The sequence below is a fragment of the Sycon ciliatum genome, chromosome 7, assembly GCF_964019385.1.
Source record: "Sycon ciliatum chromosome 7, ocSycCili1.1, whole genome shotgun sequence".
NCBI classification, from domain to species: domain Eukaryota; kingdom Metazoa; phylum Porifera; class Calcarea; order Leucosolenida; family Sycettidae; genus Sycon; species Sycon ciliatum.
In genome coordinates, this window is record NC_088649.1 from 9,750,394 (window position 1) to 9,773,803 (window position 23,410).

The 23,410-nt window shown below is 46.8% G+C and overlaps 2 protein-coding genes across 2 annotated transcripts in view; both read left to right on the forward strand.

The window, feature by feature from the left end:
* The window catches only part of LOC135820953 (death-associated protein kinase dapk-1-like), a 311,375-nt gene that overhangs the window by 11,957 nt on the left and 276,008 nt on the right, over positions 1-23,410 (forward strand). The window contains exon 2 of the mRNA XM_065334015.1: positions 5,486-5,584. The gene's annotated coding sequence lies outside the window, so the exon portion shown is untranslated. The remainder of the gene's footprint in view (positions 1-5,485; positions 5,585-23,410) is intronic.
* LOC135820954 (uncharacterized) overlaps positions 15,456-23,410 on the forward strand; it is a 32,943-nt gene continuing 24,988 nt past the window's right edge. Inside the window, exon 1 of the mRNA XM_065334016.1 lies at positions 15,456-16,731. Within this exon, the coding sequence (XP_065190088.1) occupies positions 16,645-16,731 (87 nt within the window). The 5' untranslated portion in view covers positions 15,456-16,644. The remainder of the gene's footprint in view (positions 16,732-23,410) is intronic.

Sequence of the window (23,410 nt, forward strand, 5' to 3'; positions counted from 1 at the left end):
CATTGGTCGTGTAAAGGCGAAGTCAGGGAATAGAAGGGCGGGGAACAACCACTGCTGCAGAGGCGTTAAGTCAGGAAGAAGGCATAACAATCATTAAGATAGTCAGGCTAATGTCATCACTAGAGATTAAGATGACTAGTACTCACGTTCGCCAGCCAGGCTTCAGGCTCATGGCATGGAGTGCAAACGAGTTGGCTTCTGTTTCCTGGGCTGTCTATTCTTGACAAGAGTGAATCTGCTGTGGTGTTCTGGTGATATCGATTCCCGCTGGCCCTTGGACGATTTCAGTGCATCAAAGAGCACATTGTCATCTCTTCCGGCTGCAGTGTAGTGATGTTGGTTTTCCGAGCCGCTCGAATCAGTGGATGCAGCTGCTAGATGATGTATATTGCTCATTTCGTGTGGGCGCATTTCGTCATGCTGCCCAGGTATGAGCCCTCCGTCAGAGGTGATTGCAATGTCAGGGTCTTCCTCGTCTTTGTGTCCTACAGACAGACTTGGGCCGGTGTTGGCGTTTTTTCCAAAGACACGATTTGGCTGCCGTCACTAGCCTCACTCAGAATTTATCTCAGAAGACGACTCCTCATCTTCCGACTCTGACAAATCATCAGTCACCTTGAGCCGCATCGCAGCAGGAGATGACAGCTGCCATTCCGCCTCGCTGTCGACGTCGATGTCAGAACCAAAGAGTGTCTCATCCTCACTCTGAACTTCAGCGGCTACTTCAGCATCCACTCTCCACCAGGCTTGAGCTAGCTCTACACAATGACTGTCACGCGTGCTCTGGCGTCCGCAGCCATTGCACCAAGATCAAGGAACACTCGAGTCGACACTTGACACCACTTCAAACTTCAAAATAAATTACTTCACGCAAAGAGTTCAAGAAGCTCGTCACACTGTTTGCAGCGTGATCAAAAACCGTTGAACTTCACAAATCGACCTTTTCTCGAAAAATTATGGAACCTCTAAAAGGGTCATTTTCGCTGATTGTGGCTCATTTATTATTTTGCCTAAACTAACATTCTACACAAACACTTGTGGCCGAGGCTCAGTATCCCTAAACGTTTTCGTTGCCATCTCATTAGAAGGATTGTGTATGTAACACCAAATGAAGATGTAACACAGTATAAACACGGAAAAAGCAGTGGAGGAAAGAAATGGCAATTTTTGGGCAACACAATCAGAGCTGTGAGTGAGAGACAAAGGTGCTAGTGTGGATGAAACCACAACGTTGAACTAGGATGGCGACCCAATGTAAGTTTGGATGAAACTGAGAATGAGACAATGGTATGAGTTATGACTAACTGTATCTGATCTGGTTATGTTGTTGGACAGTTAGTCATAACTCGTACCATTTTGCCCTTCTCCACTTTAACCGAAATCACAACGGTTCCTCCTTCTCTTTTTGAAGAGGATTTTTTAAAAGACTACTTCCTCCGCGTCATTGAAATTGTCGCATTTTGAGTGGTGACTTGGCACCGTGGCATTTTGACACGATCAACATAATTTGAGCCAGAGCACGCTAAAATATGACCACAGACCAAAAATTCGATTTTCAGTTTTTGTTTAAAAACTATCTAACACACCTAATGTTCGCTGTCTGAAAGTTTTGGATTGATCGGACATGTCTAAGTGTTGCTACAATGGTATTATATGCAGCACTGCTGAAATGGCGAATTTATATGTACAGCAATGGGATTGTCATATTTGCACACAATTGATATGCCCCTTGGTTCATCCTTTCCGGGTCAATTCCTCCGTCCAGGGTCTTATAGCATGAGCTGACAGGTACTCAGCCACATCCAAATTGTCTATAGGCAGCTGAGCTGGGTGTCCGAAATACCTCCTGTTTGGAGCACCACTGGAGAACCGCCAGCGAAAACACGGTCAACATCTGTAGATGTCCGAAGAAGTTGGCACTCCATGTCCTCTCCATCACACTCCACCTGTACTTTCAGATATACAGTATACACTGCTGCACACAGTCTTCCAGTTCCTCAACATACTAGACGTCGCACTCATATCCCCCACCAAAGCCCATCTGCATACGGTTTTCTCTCTCGCCAGAGAGTACTGCTTTCGCAGCATACTGCTCATGCTAGCGATGTTCCGCATAAGGGTACTCAAATTATCGACTTGAGCAAGTTGAGGGAGCAGCAGAGTCCATTGATTGTTTTTGCTCTTGCAACCAATACTGGCATTGTCTCGGATATGTGCAGCGGTGTCCATTCTGGCCAAATCATCGGCCGACTCACCTCCCAAGTCAGTGTCGATGCCAATCGCTTGCCAGGTTGTCATCAGAGTAGAATTCCTCGTCACTGCAGATCGTGAGACTACCAGCATCAATTCTTTTTACGCTCGATGAAACTGTCGCCCTCAAATGACTCGTCGCTGTAGCCATCATCGTCTTCCTTCTGTTTCCGACCCAAGTCCTCAAAATATTTTATCCTGCGCATGGAGTGTGATGATGTCGTCTTCTTCCGCTCCGCAGTACATTACTACTACTAGGCTCTTCTGTCGCTACATCGATGACGATCAGTTTTAGGCGACTCAGCGCAACATGGAATACAAACTCAAACAAATAAACTTACTTGCAACAAAGAATTGCATCCGGAACAGTCTAGTCGACCGAGGAGAACAACAACAGCGACTCGCGTTGCACTGCACCTCGTATTTTTTGCCGCGGAATTCAAATCGCGATTATCTCGACTTTTTCAAAAAAAGCTGTGGTCATGTTTTAGCGCGCTCGGGCTCATATCTACCACACGCCCTATCAAGTACATTGGTGGTACCAGCCAAACTCTTTCTCCGGTCCAATTCACAGTGAATGCATCAATACCCGAGCACCCCGGGTTCCACCACCTTGAGCAGAATCTACTCATTTGCTTTGTTCTGCTGCTTGCAAAGCAATCAATGCTATGAGGGCCCCACATCGAATCCAGCCAATCGAACAATTTGGGATTTAACTGCCAGCCATCCGTATCTGACAGCTTTGAAAGGTAATCGGCCAGCTCATTTTCTTCGCGAGGCACCCATTCTGCCAGCAACTGAATGCCGTGCACGGCGCACAGCTTGTGAATCTCCAGTGCTTCGCTCTGCAAATGAGATTTTTTTGAGGTTGTTTTCTGGTTGGCTCATGTGTCATCATTCCCGCTCCTGGCAGATAGTCGTTGCTGCATCAGCTGTACGATGGACACCCAGGCATCACGAAGATGATAGCGCTGGCCCACAACTCTTTCTGGTGGCCATCCCTGGACAGAGATCGAGCACGCAGTCCGAAGCTGTTCATCATGTCAGGAGGCTCAGAAGTCGCCCAACCCAAGCTTTGTTCATCCGTGAGAATGGCCAGGTCGGCCATGGTCTCGCGTCCACATGGATTACGCTGGCCCTATCGATGGCAAGATGCTCTTGATTCTGGTAGATAGCCACAGCAAGTACATTGAAGCACATGTCACGTCTGGAGCGACATCAGCTATTACCATCCGTAAGCTTCACTGGTCATTTGCTAGTGTTGGACTGCCGTCATGTCTGGTGACAGATAACTGTCCTGCTTTCAGCAGGTCTGAATTCGCTGCGTACTGCCAGTCCAATGGTATCAAGCTTGTCCCTGTTTCACCATACCATCCTGCCACTAATGGTCTCGCTGAGAGAGCCGTGCAAACAGTCAAGAGAGACATTCGCAAGGTCGCCTCTGGTGACTTAGAGTCACCGCTGCACAAGTTCCTATTTATGTATCGTCGCTCAGCGACGAGCCAGACACCTTTCCAGCTCCTGTGGTCTCAGCAACAGTCTCGCTCTCGCATTGACCTCGTGTTTCCTGATATCGGTGCACAGGTGGAATCCAAGTAAGCCGGCATGTGCGGTGGTTGGACACCATCGGCATCCGAGTTCCTGTGCGGTGATGCAGTTTGGGTGAGGAACTTCGCCTGGTCCCCGAAGTGGCTCCCTGGTGCTCTCGAAGAACGTCGTGGTCCTTTGACCTTCAGAGTGCGTCTAGATAATGGTCGTCTGTGGAAACGGCATGCTGACCATGTTCATCTACGAATGCCAGGCCACAGCTCACCAGAATCTTTAACATCAGCTCCAGTCCGTCATCAACAGTCATTTTCTTATTCTCAGTCTCCTAGTCTGTCTTCGCCGACTAATCATTCTTCTACCGCCACTTCAGTTTTTGATTCTGTACCCGAGCCTTCTCCTGCAGCGCCTTCTTCTTCACTGTCTCCTGTACCTGCAGTTTGTTTGAGTGCTGATAGTCCTGTTGCTTCGAATCCTGCTACTGTTAGTTCTGCTGCTGTTGTTCTGCGACGCTCCAGTCCGTTCACATGGGGTGATGCGAATAGCGCGAATCGATTCATGAATCGATTCGCGGGCATAATCGAACGCACTCTGTTGCATGGCCTAGGTAATGGCTTGGTACTGAAAGCGCTATGAAGCATCAGAGGACAGCAAGAGGAAAAAAATACTTTTAACTTAAAAGTCCATATCCAGCACCGAAAAACATAAGGATGGCATGCACAGGCGAGATCAAGACACATAAAGCTTTAACCAGTTGACTTGGCCTGGCAGCTTACTGGGGTGTAACGCACACTTGGCACAATCAAAGTAGTGACTTAACCTCCATGAATTGGTTTGGCGTGGCAACAATGGAGTTGTGCAGTTTGCCATCATGTTACCTCACCTCACGCATTGCCGACTGCCGCGACTGAGTGATGTTTATGCGCTACCTGCTGGTCTAGTTATCGCTCCATCTGGAACGTACACTTTGTTCTATTGAGAGAATCCGGGAACCCTAGTCTTACTCTCTGGATGAAGGAAACCGGGACAGTAACGCTTCCCAACCCTGGTCAACATCACCCCCCCCCCCCCCTACTGTTGCTGTCGCCTTCTCTGTTGTGCTGTTTACTGCTGCAATAGTCCAAAGTTGTTGTCATCCCTGTTTGCACTAATACAATCCCTTGCTGCACTTTGAAGTTGTTTCCGTTGCCCATGTACTCATTATTCTTTGCTTGCTTTTATGCTGAGGGAACATATGCTGGATCCCTGTACTGCATAACCCGCATACTCATTCGGCTCATTCCGTAGAAATTATTGATGTAACGAATAATTGATTATTCGAATTTTCTCGATCTCTTGCACCTCAAGTTCTCAACGAATAATCGATCGGATATAATCTAGGTTGAAGGTTCGAAAATTCAAATATTCGCAGGCGGACAAAGTCTGTGCGCTGCATACCATGCGCGCAACCCTAGATCTCTCGACTGGAATGCATAAACTAAGTTCCTAAGTTAAACTACAGTCCATTCATAACAAGATGGGCCCTGGCTCTGGCGAGCTCCCGTATTTGGTGATTTTTAGTGATATTATCGTACAGAGTACAGTGCTGCAGAATTTGAAATTTGAAAAAGGGTCCGAAAAGGGTACCTGAACTGGAGTTCTAACCGCAGAGTGCACCTTTGGGTAACTTTTTTGTGTTGTTATATTTTAGGACATTGTTACTCCACTTGATCTGGCATTGCGAGGAAGGCATACAGAGGTTGTGTCCGTCATATTGAAGTACATCCGTACTCTACTTAGCAATCAAGAGGTAATCACTCTATAGTCCATTACAGGTACCGGTATACTAGTAGTACAGGTTTGCCTTTTCGACTTATCCAGATGAACTGATTTGTGCCAGCAGACCCATGAGTCATGTCCTGGTGTTGTTACCTGGCACTCTGATAGTTGCTCTCTTTTATGTATGCATAGGCTTTTGGTGAAGCAAGTGATGAATCAGGGGCGTCACACACGGTATGACTACTACGGCCATGGTCGTACCACTTTTCGTCCAGGATGGTCCACCCAATTCATCCAAAAAAGCAATTAAAAAATTCAAGGATCTTCGAACTTGTACAAAACATCACAACTAAGTTACTTTCATTGCAAGGAGCATACAATTATTTGGTTCAGACTTGATGCCTAGCAGCTGGCACCCCAAAACTCTGGGAGACTATCCATTGCGATAGGCGGTTGGAGTCACGGGTAGAGACAACCAGATGATGGATTCCTCATGGACGCATTCACTGCAAACTTGACGGAAACAGTGCTGGCGGCGATTACTGGGTCCAGAACTAAAAATTTCCAATATATACCATATGGTAGATCTTGGAAATGTTTAGTTCTGGCGATCAGCACGGTCAAGAGACACTACAAGCATGTCACTTGTCAGCTACAACAACATATTCTTTCCACAACGACACCTACCTAGTACCTCTGGCTCCTGACGATCTACTGCAAGCTGATGCGAAAATGCATTACATCTATAACCGCGAACCCCGTGCTTGTCAACAGAATAGGGAAGCGCTTCATTCTTCGAAGTTGAAAAGTGTTTGGACTGCTGTTCCACGGCGCCAGAACATTCTGCATTTGTTCACCGACACGACCCGCTTCACCAAATGACTTACGATTGTTTCGTTCTCCGAATTTTCTGGTAGCAGCAACAAGAATTGCGTCCGCGACGACAGGACGAAAGTCTCTCGCAAACTAAAGTCCTGTTGCCATGAAGACAGAGAAGATTCCACAGGCCCTTTCGTCTGCTTCCAGTGTTGTAGCTCTCCGGCCCACTGGCAGATCTTTCAATCCCACCGAACACAAAAAGGATCTTCTTTCTCTAAAAACAGCTAATTTTAAAACATAATTACTTCGCGACTGTCCACGGGCCGGCCGTGTACATAGACTAGAGCATGCGGCGTGGCGCACTTTTGCAGGGCATGACATACCGGCACGTTTCGAGGACAATGGCTTCCTTTTTCACCTATGATGTACAGAAAATACCAAAAAATCCATGAGAAGCATTTTTTGAGCTGGAGTGGGGTTGTCCAATAAGTGCTAGGGGAACCCTCCTTTGCAGTTGTAGAGTGCTAAAACGTGCCCTGTTGGCCGAAAAATCCGAATTTTTTCTCCGCGGAACACCCGGACCCCGGTCAAACCACTCTCAACCGCCCTGTGACGCCCTTGTGAATATAATTAAGATAGAAGAAATCACATGGAAACGAGTTATGAACCAACTATCCACGACTGTAACAAGATAATAAGCAGTCAGAAAGTGCGATAAGAGGGCACAAAACTGACATGTTACGGAGACATCCAACAACCTGAGATCTAACCCTCACACACCTTCAGTGCGCAAACCAACAGCCTTCCAGCTTGGAAGGTTCAAGGTTTCTTACTGCTTGTTATCTTGTTACAGTCGTGGATAGTGGCTTAATAACTTGTTTCCATGCGATTTCTTCCATTTTAAATATATTTGTTGGCTCAGTGTCCAAGTGATGAATATACATGTAAAAAATGTTATGGTACGCACGTGACGCAATGATCTTGTCCCCATCCTTAGGTATCCGTATTATATGTCTCCGAAACACTTGTTTGCATAACATATGTATTTATTTTAAGTATATGAAGGTGCATGCTTTAGCACATGTAGAGCATTTCGTTCATAGCATAAGCCATTAACACGTAAGTACAATGTGCAATGAGTTTATGATAATTATGGTGTCATTCGACTACTTCTTATGTACTACTACCTCCGACAAGCGAAACTTGGCGCTTGTTTTTTTTGTTGCTTTTGTGTTGGTACCACAACATCACAAAGCTGTGTGGTACGACCTACTTGTAGCTCGATGCTACCGGGTGCAGGAAGCCAAGCGATAAGCTGGTGAGTGGCACATAGTTCAGACTTAGTCAGAGGGCGGTTTGCTAAGGCAGACCAGTCTCTCGTGTACCAGCACAACGGTGCGCGCTTCCATTCTGCATGTCAATGCAAAACCAAGGAGTTCTCTCTCTTCACCTGGTCACTCCGCCAGAACAGAGTCCAGGCGTATATGTCAACAACCTACTCAATCTGCGGACAGCATGCTGTTTCGTTCTTTGTGAACTCATCAGCGCAGCACAGAGGAAATGAGGCCGAACCTGATAGCAATGAAAATAAAAAATGTCCAATCAGGCCCGAACGTACCTTGCCAGAGTGCTCAAACTGACAAGTCAGTGAGCTGTGCGTATTGCAAACAGCAAAGGCACTACCCCACATAAGAGTGCTCAACTACTACAAGAGCAGGAGCGAAAATTCCAACAACCTAGCGTCTTTCAATAGCCTTCCGAGCGATGCGTCTCCGGTGACTAACGAAATTTGCCAGGAATTGCTGCCGGCAATTTTGGATTGTTGGCGAGAATAACCGGCGAAGAGGTTGGGAGTCCAGGCGCGTGTGGAGGTGTTGCACAATTCACGGCATTCTGGAGAGTGGCGGTGGAAATGACTACCCTCGACATCGTGGCTCGAGCACAGCACACACGCGCGACACCAAGATTTCCAGAGCGATCACGGCAGAAGAGGTACTTGCTGCAACTGAATCAACTCTTGTCGCATTTTCGTCTCACTACAGGGACAATTCCTCGCCAGAAGAAGCTGCGATCTCTGAGTCAGAGGAGAATGATTCAAACTACCGTAAGGTTGCGGATAAAAGCCGGGCTTATAAGCATATAAGCCTCTTTCTGCACCAGGCTTTAATGCAAACCAGACTTGTATGCAAACCATCCTTATATGCACCACTGATATTTTTGCCAGGCTTGTGTGCACATACAAGCCAGGCTTCTACGTGCGACACGTATAGATCTACTACTGACTACTGGTATGGCGGTAGTTTAACTATGCACTGTGCATAGCGCATGCACTCTTGACCTACCCAATCTGCGCTTGCATAGAAACCAGGCTTCTACGCGCGACAGGCTTTTATGCATTTGACCCGTTTGATTTTCAGGATCCGCGATGTGCTTGTATGCAAACCCGGCTTTTATCCGCGACTTTACGGTAACTGGTGTCTCTAATGAATTATGTCCTTGTTGAGCAATACAAAGTTAGTTGTATTTTGGCAAGTCAATCATTATTTTCGAATGTAAAGTGTGAGTTATTTCGAGTAATTTGAAGTAAAAAACGCGCTAAGTTCCGCTTGTCGGAGGTAGTACTTCTCATGAACAGTAATCCATCACTGCAGTTGTGCAATGCTTCTATGCTGTCAGTTCAGAGTGAGGACTGACAAAGAGACTTTTGCTGGAACTTCTGTCGTGCTTCTCAACTTTTTTACCATTAGTGAAATTAATGTAGTAAACAGTTTCCTCTAAGACAAAAATGCGATAATACAAATGTTTACTTTAGTCTTCTTTGTGCTGTTTTACCACCTCCTTACTGTACTTAATCCACTGTTCCTGTTCCTTTTCCTTTGCCCGAATTTCACCTGATGAGAAGAAGGCTTTGAAAGTATACTTGTGAAACCAAAAACTTTCAAGATGTTCGTAAAGAGCCTGAAGTGTGTCCTTTTTATGAGTATTATAAAATTAATATATTATATTATTAATTTGTATTGTATGTATAAGTACCAATCAAGTTTGGAAGTCCAAAATTTCAAACTCTGATGTGCTGCTTATACTTCGAATTTCCGAAAATATACGAATTTTTGGGCCCAAAATGTGGGGGTCGGCTAACATCCCGGAAATACGGTAAACAATATGCAACAGCCAACAACGAGGGAACTGAACGCTTCAGGGGTCGACCTCGGACGACTTTGGTAACGGTCTTGCAGACGGAACTGTTATCATGGCATGGACTTACCCTCCACCAGCCGCTAGATGTTGACGCAGTCCGCACAATGGCAGCGGACCGACAGGCATGGCGTGGAGCCCGCCCCACCTTACAGGACTGACCAGACATGTTGTATGCATATTCTATTTTATTCCCGTAGCTATGCAGAAGACGGTACTTCAGTAACGTCTGGCGCTAGCCAGGGTCCACACAGCTTTAATTTGGTATTTGTGTGTTTGTTTGTTTGTGTGTTTGTGTCACGCCTGGCGCTATCCCGTATCTGTCCTGTACCGTACCGTACCATCAAACACAGCTGGCCACATACAGCTGGCCGCAATATGCAAATAGGGCTTTCAAACGCAAGATCATAACGTGAAGTAACTTGGAAGAATGGGTATGAATGCGAAATGTATGGGGGAATGCATGTAGGGCGATAGTGCGGGTTCGAATCCCAGGATATACCTGAAAAAAATAGCAGTATTGAAAAATTTATAACATCCCTATGCTTTTTTGTCGTCATCAAGGCGGTACACGGTGTCGTATTACCCTCGATCGTACCTATCCCGTACCTATCCCGTACCGTACCGTACCATCAAAGACGGCTGGCCACAATGCATATTCAAATAGGGCTTTCAAATGCAAGATCATAACGTGAAGCAACTTGGAAGAATTAGTATGTATGCGAAGTGTATCGGGGGATGCATGCAGGGCGCGCGATAGTGCGGGTTTGAATCCCAGGTTATGTCTTCAAAAAAGGGATTTTTTTAAAGAATTTATAACATAAATATCCCTATGCTTTTTTAGTCTAGGTCGTCAAGGCAAAAAAAGCATAGCGTAGGGCCCGGAGCTTCCAAGCTCTCTCGTTTTATACTTTGGATGAAGTTTTCCATTAATCATATTGGTGTTGTTGCTAACGGCTTTTGTTGACGTCACTTTCATTTCATTGTATCGTATTACTCTTCAGACATCAATCCTGAATGGCATAAGCGAAAGTGGCACCCCCGCCACCTACGCGGACATGCTTTTAATAAATAATAATCATAATAATAATATGCAACAAAGTGTGGATGCTTTATATGGTTTTCTTGAACTTTCGCCTCTTGTTTCTACATTCAGTGGTATTTCTTCCAGATAATAGCGCTTTAGCTTTAGTGCGGTGTCCATCAGCACTCAGCCGAAGGCCGGAGATAGACACCCACCGGGCTAGCATCCAGCCGCCAAAGGTGGGGCCATGCATCATATGGATAGTAAATATGATTGTAGGTAAACAACAGAGAGAAACACACAACACTTTTTAAATATCAATCATAGGAACACGAGAGAGTTTGGAGGAAAATCGGACAGAAAGAACTCCACCACCCAACCCAGAGCATTACGAATCAAGGACCTTACGCAGGATAAATGCAGAGCCAAGGAGAGCATTCTTTTGCAATTCAGACGCAGAGCAGTAGCTGGTGACACCGATGGTGGAAACGGTGCCTGAAGTCCCAATTACCACAGGAACAATCTGAGTCTCAACTTGCCATAGCTGATGGATTTCGCGAGCAAGCAGTTTATACTTGGCACGTTTCTTAACTTCCTTTCCAGCAACGCGTGGATCACCAGGCCCAGCAATGTCAATGATCAGGGCATTCTTGGCAGGTCCATCAACCAGAACAATGTCAGACCGTCGGTGCGCAATGAAGCGATTGCACCAGATGGTGAAATCCCACAGAATCTTGATCTTCTGGTCCTGCGGAGAGATGTTGGAATCTGAAGTATCTCTAGCTTCAGGCTCGTTATCCTCGGGTGCAGGATGCTCTTGTACCGTTGCATTGGTCTTGGTATGCTCAAGCACTGGATTATTAATATTTATTTATTTTCTCGTATCCGTCCCGAATGGGGCTCGCGACGGCAGAATTGACTGTGAGCATGTGCGTGTGAGAATGGGAAAACGAAATGAAAAAGAAAAAGGAGAGTCTTGTAATAAACAATTTGCAAAAAAAATGCGATCATACTCATAAAATGGACACACTTCTTGTAATAAAGGTCAAATTTAAGAAGAGCAGTACTAAACTAAATGGCAGAGCAGATGTTACTCCATTGTTTTCTGGTGCGGGCATAGCTTTCAAGATTACGAAGGCAGCTGGACTTAAAAATGCAGATAGGTGTGGGGTATAGCAGATGGAAATGTCTATGGTAGCAGAGTCCTTCCTGGAAGGGTAATCAAGAATAGCGACTCTAGTGGAAGCTGAGGAAGCTGTCGAGAACTCAAGCGCCCTTCAGATCTTTGTCATAGCGCCACCGAATACTGGCAATGTGAACGTGGACAACAAAAAAGACGAGTAATCAGATGATTTTGATGGATGATAAACGTATCACGGAATCTGCTAGAGATATGGAGCTAGATAATTGTGAGACTAAGGATTGGAGAGGATGATGACGTTGGTGGCTGTTCTGTTATTGTGAGGACGACGGGGAAAAGTGTCAATCTGCAACCAGCTGGAATAACACGCTGGGTGAAATAGACTGCTGATGATGATAGCCAACCTCAAATGCAACTTGACTCATCCATTGACGATCACCCCGAGTTCGTTACGGCATCACCAGTGGATCTCTCAAAGGGTGTACACCCTGTACTTCTCTAGAAATAGTGGACGAGTCAGTACCTCACAATACCCGCGACAAGGACATTGAAGGACAACACTAGCTCGGAAACAATTGATCTTGAGAGATTCATTGGAACTCTTCTTGTCTGGCTAATGTACCAACCTCTTGCAACTAATCTGAGCGTGCCAATTATCCAAACAGTCGTGAGCCCCAAGCCGATGTCCTTCATCTAGTTTCATCCTGAGATCGCCATCTGTTTGATAAAAACCGACCCCGTGCAGTACCACCAGTGTCCAGACTTCCAGTTGATGTGCGCTAGCATGGTGTTTGACGCAACAGCATGTTGACAACACATGATCATTGCAAGTGGTGCATACAAAACAAAATGTAAACACTCCTAGTGTGGAGCTCAACTGCATTTCGATCATGGTACAAAATTGTCACGGTATAAACCAGTGACGCATCAGCAGCAAGCCACTGACATGTGAATACTGACACTCCTCGATGACCATCATATAATTGTGTTCTCCACCTCTAGTATTTCACGTTTATCTTGGTCCACTAACACATTGTAATTTGCAGCAAAGAGACCATTTGAGTTGAAGATGGTGCGTGTAAGGTTTTTCTTCCATTAACACATAGAAAATAAATAATTGATCACTTCATATCTTCCTTTCATGAAAACCAGCGTCCTTTGGGTACACAATTCGGCCAACGTTCCCCTTTGGGAACATATTAATATTTCGGTAACGCTTTGACATTATTCAGATCAAACTTAAACACATGCTCGATTGGTCTTAATCAACGAGACAACAGCCCGATCAGACCGCCTGGAACAGCTTAACTGGTCATATTCAGACACCGAGCAAAGCAGAGCTCCGAGTCGTTGCACATCAACACATCGTTCAGCGATCATCGCGGGCCAGGAACTTCAACTTTCTGTTGCTCCAATGTGAGGAAAAAACGCGCGCGATACTAGGCCTCGGCGGATAATGCTAGCATTATATTTCTTTTCCACGCATCTCCGGTCAGTTGCTGCCAGGGCAAACTCACGTCTTGGCCTCCTACGTAGAGCTGCTCACGTTCTGGACTGCCGTGGCATGCTGGCCGTGTATCACGGCTTCGTCTGGCCCATGCTCGAGTACGCTCCGCTTGTCTGGATGGGAGCTGCTCCCACCAACCTTGAACACCTTAACAGAGTGCAGAGGCGTGCCCTCCACATCCTGGGACCCAAAATCTTGCTACAGAGCCTCGAGGCCCGACGGACAGTGGCGGCGCTGACTTTCGTCTACAAGCTACTGGGCCAACCAGGTCCTCCTCTGCTGAGATACATGGTCCCTCCTCTCCTTGTCCACCGTGCCGCACCTGTAACCCGGAGACAATGTCAACAATCTGCTTCACATCCCTACCAACTGGAAAGTGTTCTCCCTCCAGGCGCTCCTAACTACCTAAGACGCGCCTTTCCATACAACATCATGAACACCTGGAACGCGCTGCCATCCTTCCTATTCACCAAATCACCATTTCCTAAGGGCCTACAATCCTTCAAAGCGAACATCCACTACCATCTTCGCCGAAGCCAGTGGCTTTGGGCCACAGACTCCCTCTAACTGTTCAGAACAATTTCCATTTTGAAGCTCCCCCCCAAGCATTTTTTTTTTTTTTTTTTTTACTATATTCACATAACCAGCTCGAAAAGAATAAGGAAAGACAATGGTACGGAGACTAGGCCAATCTGACAACTAATGAGCAGGCGCTGCACCGAGACGCAGCAGTGATGGTGGGGCATTGATGACTCTGCCGACCTGAGGTCTCGGCGTCACGGCCAAAAACACGCACCAAAAACAATGAAAAAAGAAGAAGATAGAGCTGTACAGGTAAGAAAGATGCAAAAACCCAAGGCTTAACACGAGCGATTGTGGGGGAGAAACTGTCTTAGCGTCATACTATTCATAGGGAATCGACTGCCCAGAGCCAGTTTGTGCTGCGAAGATGGCGGTAAACATTCGTTTTGAATGATTGCATTCTCTTGCTGTGGGGAGGCTGGGATAGGAGAGCGGCAGGGAGGGAGTTCCAATCGCTGATGCTGCAGTGTGGGAACGAGCGCTTCAGTGCCACCGGGGAGATGCAGGCAGCTGGTGTTGGAGCTGGTGGTCATGGCCACTGACAGCACCGTGCTCGCTGCGAGTTCTGGGGTTGGTAGAGATGATGTGGCGCGGTGGCAACACAGAGAGCAGCTGCGGAGGACCAGGCAAGTAGTGCAGCTTGTACAGGCAGGCAAGCGAGGCAACAGTGCGGCGGATGGCCAGGCTGGGTAGGTGTGCCCCAGGGCCGATAGCATGAAGCGCGCGGCGCTGAACATTGTTCAGACGCTGGAGGTGGCTCTGCGCAGCTCCCATCCATACAAGAGGCGCATACTCCATGACTGGTCGTACGAACGCCTTGTATATGGTCGTCCGGCCGGCGGGGGTGAGTATGTGGGCGGCTCTGTTTAGGACCCCAAGCCGTTGGCGTGCACGGGTGGCTACGGAGCGTAGGTGATCGCTGAAGGTCAACTTGGCGTCCACCTTCACACCAAGGAGGGTGATGGTGGTTGTCTCGGGCACCAGTGTGCCACCAAACAGGAGTGGGGGGAGATCTAAGCCGGTGCGTCTGAGGGTGGCTGTCATGGCCTGGGATTTGGTCGGTTCAAACATCACTTTCCATGTATGACCCCACTCGTGCAGTCGGTCAACGGACACCTGCAGTGACTGCGCGGCGACTGTTGGGGTCTGCTGGGAGGTGACTAAGCTGTACAAAGTTGTATCATCAGCATAGGCTTCCAAACTGGCGCCGTCAGCGAGAACATCTGGCGCGTCGTTGACGTAGGCCAGGAAAATAGTTGGTCCAAGGATGCTTCCCTGGGGGACTCCAGCGGAGGTCGTATACCTAGATGACGTCCGCCCTCCAACGAGGCACTGTAGGGAACGGGTGTCCAGGTACGAGGCCAGCCATCTCTGAAGCGGACCATCTATGCCTAGGCTACGCACCTTGTGAAGGAGGTCGACATGCGAGACACGATCAAACGCTCCTGCGATATCCACAGCTAGGATACGAGCCGCCCCCCGCATTGCATCATGTTCACTGCATCTGAACTGCCTTTGAATCTATTTTTCTCTCTTCGTGTTCTCTCTCCACCCCCCCCCCCCCCTCTCTCTCTCTCTCTCACACTCTCGCTCTCTCTCTTTCTCTATTTCATTTTCTCTCTTTCTCTCCTCAACCATTCTACCTCACCTTCCATTGTCTTTATCGCACTAAATCATCCCCTTCTTTTAGGCTATGCTGCGCAAGCTCACGTTAAAGCCGAGACCATAGGTCAGTGTTGTGGCCTTGCCTCACCAGCACAGGCTTGCTTTTCAGCCCCTACTCTCCCTGCTGTTTTGTTATTGTATACTCTGTTGTCTTCTCCCCTTCTGACGAGTAGGTTGTGTACTTAGTAAAAAAATATAGCTAGCTTATTTAACACTTTCCGGAAATTAGCACTGTGCTTGCATAATCCGGCAAGTTTTGCAGAAAACTAGCATATTCTTGTGAAAACTATCATATTCTTGCAAAATTTGGAATTTTCGTGAGAATTCACAATACCCCCACGACTACTACTGTGCCTTTGCCTGCTGATTAATAATAATTCTGTGGTTCTTGATTTTTTCTGTTTCGTAGAACATTACTTATTCTGCAATATACATGTATGCAGTTACCAATCTGCAACAGTAATCTATAGCACTATTTCCATTTTTTTCAAAGCAGAATTCAAGCATTATCAGTGCTATTTTGGAGCAGAATGCGAGCGTATTGAAAACCAGAATCCATCAAATTCTGGAGCATTATCCGCCGGGGCCTAGTCCGAGCTCCAAATGAAATCCAACATTATAACTCTTGTCAGCACAGTTGCGGCTTGACCCGGTTTCAGTAGAGGAAGCCAACACTGCTTTGAAGCGAGTGACACCTTCTGGATGAATAGTTTCTAACACTCCTCCATGACTCTAGCAATGCAGCTGTTGACGAGGGTCAGGCCGTCTTCAACTATAGTGACGGAAACTACAGGCAGAATCACGGCCACTAAAGTTTTTAAACTAAAACATATCATCAGTGTTGAAACGTCACACTTGCCAGATACAACCCCTACAACCATCTGACTCGATGGACCAAAATGTCTAGCCAGAGCCAGGAAGGAAGAGCTTGGGCCTGACACATCGTGAACTGCGCGCACATACATGTACACGTATATGCGTATGATGCGAATATAATAATTATACCGGTATTCATGCATGCATGCAAAACATCGGTCGGTCAGATTACCAGAAACCAAAGGACTTTTTCGGTGCGGCCTTAGTTGAAACGTATTTAAGCTTAAGAAGTTCAAAATCTTGTGAAATGAGATCCTAACAGATGCTTTAGTGTTGCCTACAATGTCTCTGCAGGTTGCAGCTTTTCTCTGTGGTCGCGCAAGTAGATGGCTACGGATGGGCTATCCTAGTCGTTTGATTCTTGTCATGGTACGTGCTTTTGTTACCAGTAGGTTTCTTTCTTCCACACCAAACATGTCATCAAACAGCAGTAAAATTACGATTGAGGGGGCTTTCATAAAACTCCAATAAGGCCCTTGACAGGAATGTCCCTGATTGGTCGTCTCCTAGACAACGAGACAGACCTCGTTAGGCACCGGCGGATTATGCCGGCATAATTATTGGCATAATTTGGAGGTTGAAAATTTGGAGCATAATGAGGCATCCTTTCGGAGGTAGGAGCATAACTACATGGTTGTACCGCAATTCCAGTATGTAAGCTACACAATTGCGTACAATGCACCTGATCAGTGCTGGTGAGTGGTGGTCCGTATGGTAAAGGGTTCGGAGTAGACCTTTTCCAAAGATGCTGGCCACTTTTTTCGCAACTTTCCGTTGTTTTGCAAGAAATCGCAACTTTCTTCATTTTCAAAAACTACTTCGCAACTTTTCCGAAAAGGTGTGCAGAGAAGCGCGCTGGATCGAGACCATCGACTGTGCAAGCTATGGTTATTGTTCTAACAATTTAAAAAAATGAGGTCTAGTTGATGTTCGGTCATGGTGGAAGGAGAGGTGGAGCTACGGGAGAGATGAGCTGATTTTTCGCAGGGTGAGGGTGCCATCGGTTGGACGAGCATGACGATTACGAAGACAGTTGAACATGATCATTTTCAAAGGTAACTCCAACTAATTTGGCAATGAAAAAATCTTTTTACAAAAGAAATCAACTAATGAATAGAAGGAGTCATGACTGTTTTCTCTTTCCATGTTGATCTCTAGCATGCATGGTCATCTTGGTATGGGGATATTCATGTATTTTGTTGTACTAATGGCCACTTGCAAGTACGAAAAGGCACAAGTTCCCGAACTTTGAGGCTCCATAAGTACAACAAAGTGAGTATGTATCCCTGAGTGCCAAAGCATAATAATATGAGGATTTCGCGAGCATAATGCGAGAATCCATGAAAGCATAATTCCGTGATTTCGCGAGCATAATCCGCCGGAGCCTAGACCTCGTGCTTCATGCTAATGAGACAAAAATGGTGACACCTGATCAGCCTGTTTGACCTGGTGACCCATATGGCCATACTTGAGGCAGTTCCAGCAGAGTCTCTCTCTCTCGCTGCAGAAAAAACATTTCTCCCTTCCTTTGGCAGCGAATTCAGCTGCTCTGCGTCTTTTACCGATATCTCCATGCACTACGCCGACGCAGTGGGCCTTGGCACTTATCGTTCCACTTGCTTCCTGGCAGTATCACTCTGTCGTTCGTGCGTGACCTGGAAAGACGCGCCCTGCTCCTGAACCTGACGCAGAGACATCCCGTACCACTACCGTTCAATCAGGTACGTCTTCATCTCATCCAAGATCAACTGCTTTGCCATTGGCATTGCTTGCAGCACAGGGCCATATTACCTATATCGGCGCTATACTTGGTGTCCACCTCGCTATTTCCCGTGATAGCGAGTGTGGCCCACACCTCTACCTCTCGGCAAACACGGACAACGTATTGGTGAAAAGACTCCTCTGACCGCTGCTTGCCTGTCAGAAAAGTCTTCCACGCTTTGTCTGGCGTCTTTCCGAGCGAGGCAAGCAACTCCCGCTTTGCTTCCTCTTAGTTATTGCGGCCAATACAGATCCTCTCCGCTGTGCTACCCGCTAGCGCGATAAGCAATCACAGCAGCCATTCGCTTTCTTCTAACTCGTTCTCGGAACAGATGTCCTCGAACAGGCCGAGATAATGCTCCAGTGGCTGCGTTCCATCATATGAGGGGATTTTCATCAACAGTTTACACCCAACGCTGAGACAGGGAGCTTCCGCTGTACCTCCCATTGCACTCTCTCTGGCGGCTTCACCATCACCCTCATCCGCCTTGGCGATGCGCTCGTTTATCTCCTTGACCTTTTTGTCAAACTCGGTGCGGAGCGCCTTCTCTTGCCATCTGGCACTGCGCTCCTCACGCTCCTCGCACTGTCGGAGCCTCTGCTCTACATGTTCCACCAACTTCTCGCCTTCCAATCCTAACCGAATTCCATTGGCGATAAAGATGGCTTCCGAATTACCTAGTTCCTCTGCCGTGCTCGCTTCAATCCTGGCGTGGTCGCCAAATGTTGTGAACCCTGAGGCCTCTGGTTCTCTAAAGTGCCAGGAACGAACGACCACAGGGCACGAGGACAACTATTGAATCTTAACGGTTTATTTCACTTGATCGAATATAATAACTAACACTAATATCACCAGCTATTTATAGCATGCACAAACAGCGTACATGTATATCAAAAAACATACACATAATATAACATGACATGACAGCGTATGCAGCAAGCCGCACACAGCGCATATAGCGTATGCCATGCAGCAAACATCAGCGGTACGGCGGGTTCGAGATACAACATTGCAACGAATACACTGTCACAAGCGACAAGGCCTTTCCCACTCGGGAACTGGTGGTTTGTAACAATGTCAAACCTGGCCCGTATGGAACTGCTGGTTGTTTCCGTAGCTGTTGTTGCTGCTGCTTTCGAGGCTGGCTGAGAGAATGAGCTAGATCGCTACCCGACCAATCATTCACCCTGGCCACAAGAGGTAGAAGCCAGCGGCCGCATGTAACACATTCAACAGGACCAGACTGCTCCTTCACCGGCTTTGCTCGCTCCACTGCGCACTTGTGTCGCACCATGTAGCGACATTCATGTACACACATGCATACATCCCCGCTCCCCTCCCCCCTTACAAAGGATGAAACAGTTTGTTCACAGACTGAGTACATACATACACACACAGCTTTTTCACACAGCGCTACAAAACCCACCCTCTCCTGGCATATATACCGGCATGGTCAGCACCATACTCATGTGGCCTGATGATTGGGAAAGCGACAAACAAGTTTCGATTGCCCTTGTTGGCCTGCATTACACTCTTCCTCTGCAGTGTTGAGCACTGTCAGCACACACACTGGGTGCATCCTCCGCCACATACATATACATACAGTTGAGCACCCTGGCGCTAGAGCAACGAGTTGTCTTAATGGAGAGGTTTTGTTTCACCTTGTTCTGCACAACACCGTAAAATTTCACGTCGGTGTGGCAAATTTTGGCGTCGAAACTCCCGTTCATGACGTGAGCTGAGGTCAACTCACGTTCGACGTGAACGCGAATTTTGCAAATTTAGCCTTGCTATCAGGTTGGGATTATTGACTCGATTTTGTCGATTTTGCATAAACTAGCTATAAATAATATTTTGTGCGACTTTGGCCTTTTGGCGGGAATCCCGACTGCATGCGTCGCGATGGACCATGCCGGAGATCGAAAGGAAAGGAAAGTCACTTGGCTTGGCCTCTCTGCTTTCTCAGATACAGGAGGAAGTAATTAGTTACTAGAAGTTGGCGAATTGCAGGTCTTAGTTTCAGCGTAGCTCATTCTGTCGCGATATCTGCCAGTGTGAGTCCAGTATCTTCTTTCCTCAAATCAGGAGTCCCCTGGAGCTGCTTCACGTTCAAGTGGTTCAAGTAGCTCTGGCCCAATCCGCTTCAAGACATGCCATGATGTCTTGAAGCGGATTGGGCCAGAGCTCGGCCACCTAGTCCCACGGCAGCAACAAAAACAGCTTGTTGGTGCTGATCCATCATCGGCGCGGCCTCACAACACTTCTCAACCCCTACTGAAACAAAACTTCAACCTATTTTCAAATTCTAAGCTCACCAAAAGTCACTTTTTCACTTTTTGAAATTTTCGCTCCTGTCGTCAGCAAAACAACGTGCTTCACAAGCAACATGAAACGCAAAAAATTGACGTTCACATAAGAGCACAAATTACGCGGGTCGAAACCTCTCTATTGTCTGTGGTTCCACCTTTGCACCATGCCTGGCAACTTGGCTTACTTATAGCTCGTAGCTGTACTGATGAGGCATTTATGGCCGAAACAGCTTGCTATGTACAGCGTTGGGTACATATACATACATAATATTCACAGAAGGAAAAGTAACCTTTGCAATGAAAAGCAGATTAAATCCACATTCAAGCTGTTAGCTAGGTCGTCAAAAACTCCTTGGCTATGCCCATTGATTGTCTATTGCTGTTGCACTTTCAAAATGCTGAAGTTCAAGAACCTGATGTGGGACCTTCTTCTAAGTGTCAAAGCATTTTGTTTGGTGGACAGTTTGTCATACCTCGTAACATTTTGTCCTTCCTTTCTGTTTCACCGGCTCCCTCGCAAACCCACACTTACATAGAAACAACCATTTGAGCATTGATCTATTTCCAAGACTGTATTACAAAACATGATCTCCAAACTCCATTGAAGAATCTAACCAAAAAAGAACAAAGAACGAAGAGCTGGGGACGCACGTACCCGGCCTCGTACCGGACACACAGCCAAGGAGGAATGACATCGTAGCGTCCCCACGCTTGACTGGCAAAGAAAACACCAAGCAAAGAAAACCAGCAAGCGACCGCAGTTCAAAACATTTTGAACAACACGCGCAAGCAAAACACGTGACAGAAAATAACGCATGATGTCGTCAATACACACGTATGTACACGCGGATATGCAAAAAGGTCAAAAACAAGTGCAGCAAGAAACAGCACAAATAAAATAATAATTCAAACAGCGAAGAACTAGAAAGGCAGATTTCTTATTATTGAAGAACAAGAATGTATTGTAGAGTTTCAGCGCAACTGCCGGAGGATGCTGGCACCCACCAGAAGGGTGGTTGCTGCCCCTGTCAGAGAGATAGAACGAAAACTGAAGCAGAGGAATCACGTTGCAAATAGTGAAACACACAAGGTAAGAATAATCGAGCAATGTCCAATTATGACATACTGAGTAATATACATGTTAAGTGAAGACAAACACTAACAAATGGAGAACGTTCAAACACTTTCTTCATCATTTTGTTTCCACTAAAAACGTTCTTAAAAGTGTGAAAAGAACAGTATTCCTCAGCGCATCCATTTTCCAAATTTGTACTTTTAAAAGTATATCCATTAAGAAAGTGTAATTCTAAAATATATATACTTCCTCCGCGCAACCGAAATTGTTACTTATCTTCACACAATAAAAACATGAGTGTTCTTCACTCAAGTGATAGTTTTGAACAAAGTCAAGTGGCACAATGTTAGTACTGTACCGAAGAAGCGGTCCGAGAACATATCTCAAGTGAAACTGTTCCGAGGACATTGTAACTCACCACCAAAGTTAGCTCTCTATTTCGCTGTACCAGTCATCACTTTCCGATTTTGTGCCGTCACTGTCAGGACGCTCTGCACCTTTTACTAGGGCATTGGTCAACGAACCCATCGCGCGAGGTAGGATCGGTTTTGGTTATCGCCTTTCCTGTCAGACGAAGGATGCAAAGAGAACCCTTCACAGGGATTCCAATCGCTTGATTGGACACTTGTTCCAGCAAAGCTCGATGGCGCTGATCAGCTATTTCACATTTTCCTTTCTGACGAGGTCTGCGATGGACTGCAAAGAAACGAAAAAGGCAAGATCGTTGCAATTTAGGTCCGGTGACTGCGCGGGCTGTGTCACTCAGTATTGTGATTTTGAAGCCGGCTTTCGCTCCGTGTCAAGCCCATTGTTGTTGGTTGACTTTCGCGGTGTGGGCTCTAGCTCCATTGAGCTGGCAGTACCAGGTCGTCCCCGCCTCTGGTTGCCATGAACTTCGCTTGAACCACCATACCGTATTTCCCCGTAAGTAAGTTCTCCCCAATGACTTAGTACCCCCTATAAAAAATACACTTTCCACTGCCGAGGTTATCAACCCGAAAGACAGTTCCCCCCGAAAGATAGTAAGTTCGTACCCGTCCTACATGTACAGACACCGTACAGTACATACATCATATGCACGGACACTAGAGTTGCGCAGGCTTCCCACTGCGTGTCATTTACCCCCGATGAAAAAGTACTCCCCGAAAGATAGTACCACCCCGAAAGTTAGTACTCATGTGGCTGCTAAGTTCGAAAGTTAGTACGTACTAACTTACGGGGAAATACGGTATCTTCGTTCTCATGACATCAAAAACACCGTCCATCTTGAGCAGCATTTTGCGATAGTCGGGAGCATTCACGATCATGCTCTCAATCACATCCGTTTTGCCAGCCACAGTTCCGGTGAGTAGACCTACATGTACATTCGGTCGCTGCACTGACAGTCTGTGCACTGCACCGGCCACAGCCCTACCTTGCCTTGCTTGTCGTCGCTGCACTGTGCGCTGCACCGGCCACAGCCCTACCTTGCCATCAAATTCGTACTGAACACGTTGAGTTGGAGGACGAGCACTTGCTTTCTAAGGTGTCGCTAAACCTTTCAAACAGGCGCCTACTCGCGCAACACGCTGAGTTTTCTTCGGGGTAAGCTTACCATGCCAACTGGACCTCACCATCTCGATACTGAGCGAAAAAAGCAGAGACCTGGTGCTATATTCAATGAAAATTCAGAGTGGAAGTTAGGTGACAATTGCGGTTGCGCGTAGGAAGTTGACCGCTAGGGGACGAAAATGTGTTATGGTCCCGATGCCATTGCCCTCCAAACACCCTCTCCCTCCCCTCCACCCCCCCCCCCCCCACCCCACCCCTTCATCCTACCATCCGCTCTAACCACTGAGCGATTGTGTAGCTGTGATCCAAGTCGAGACCGTTATACCATTACAGTGGTCAATTGCTGTTGTG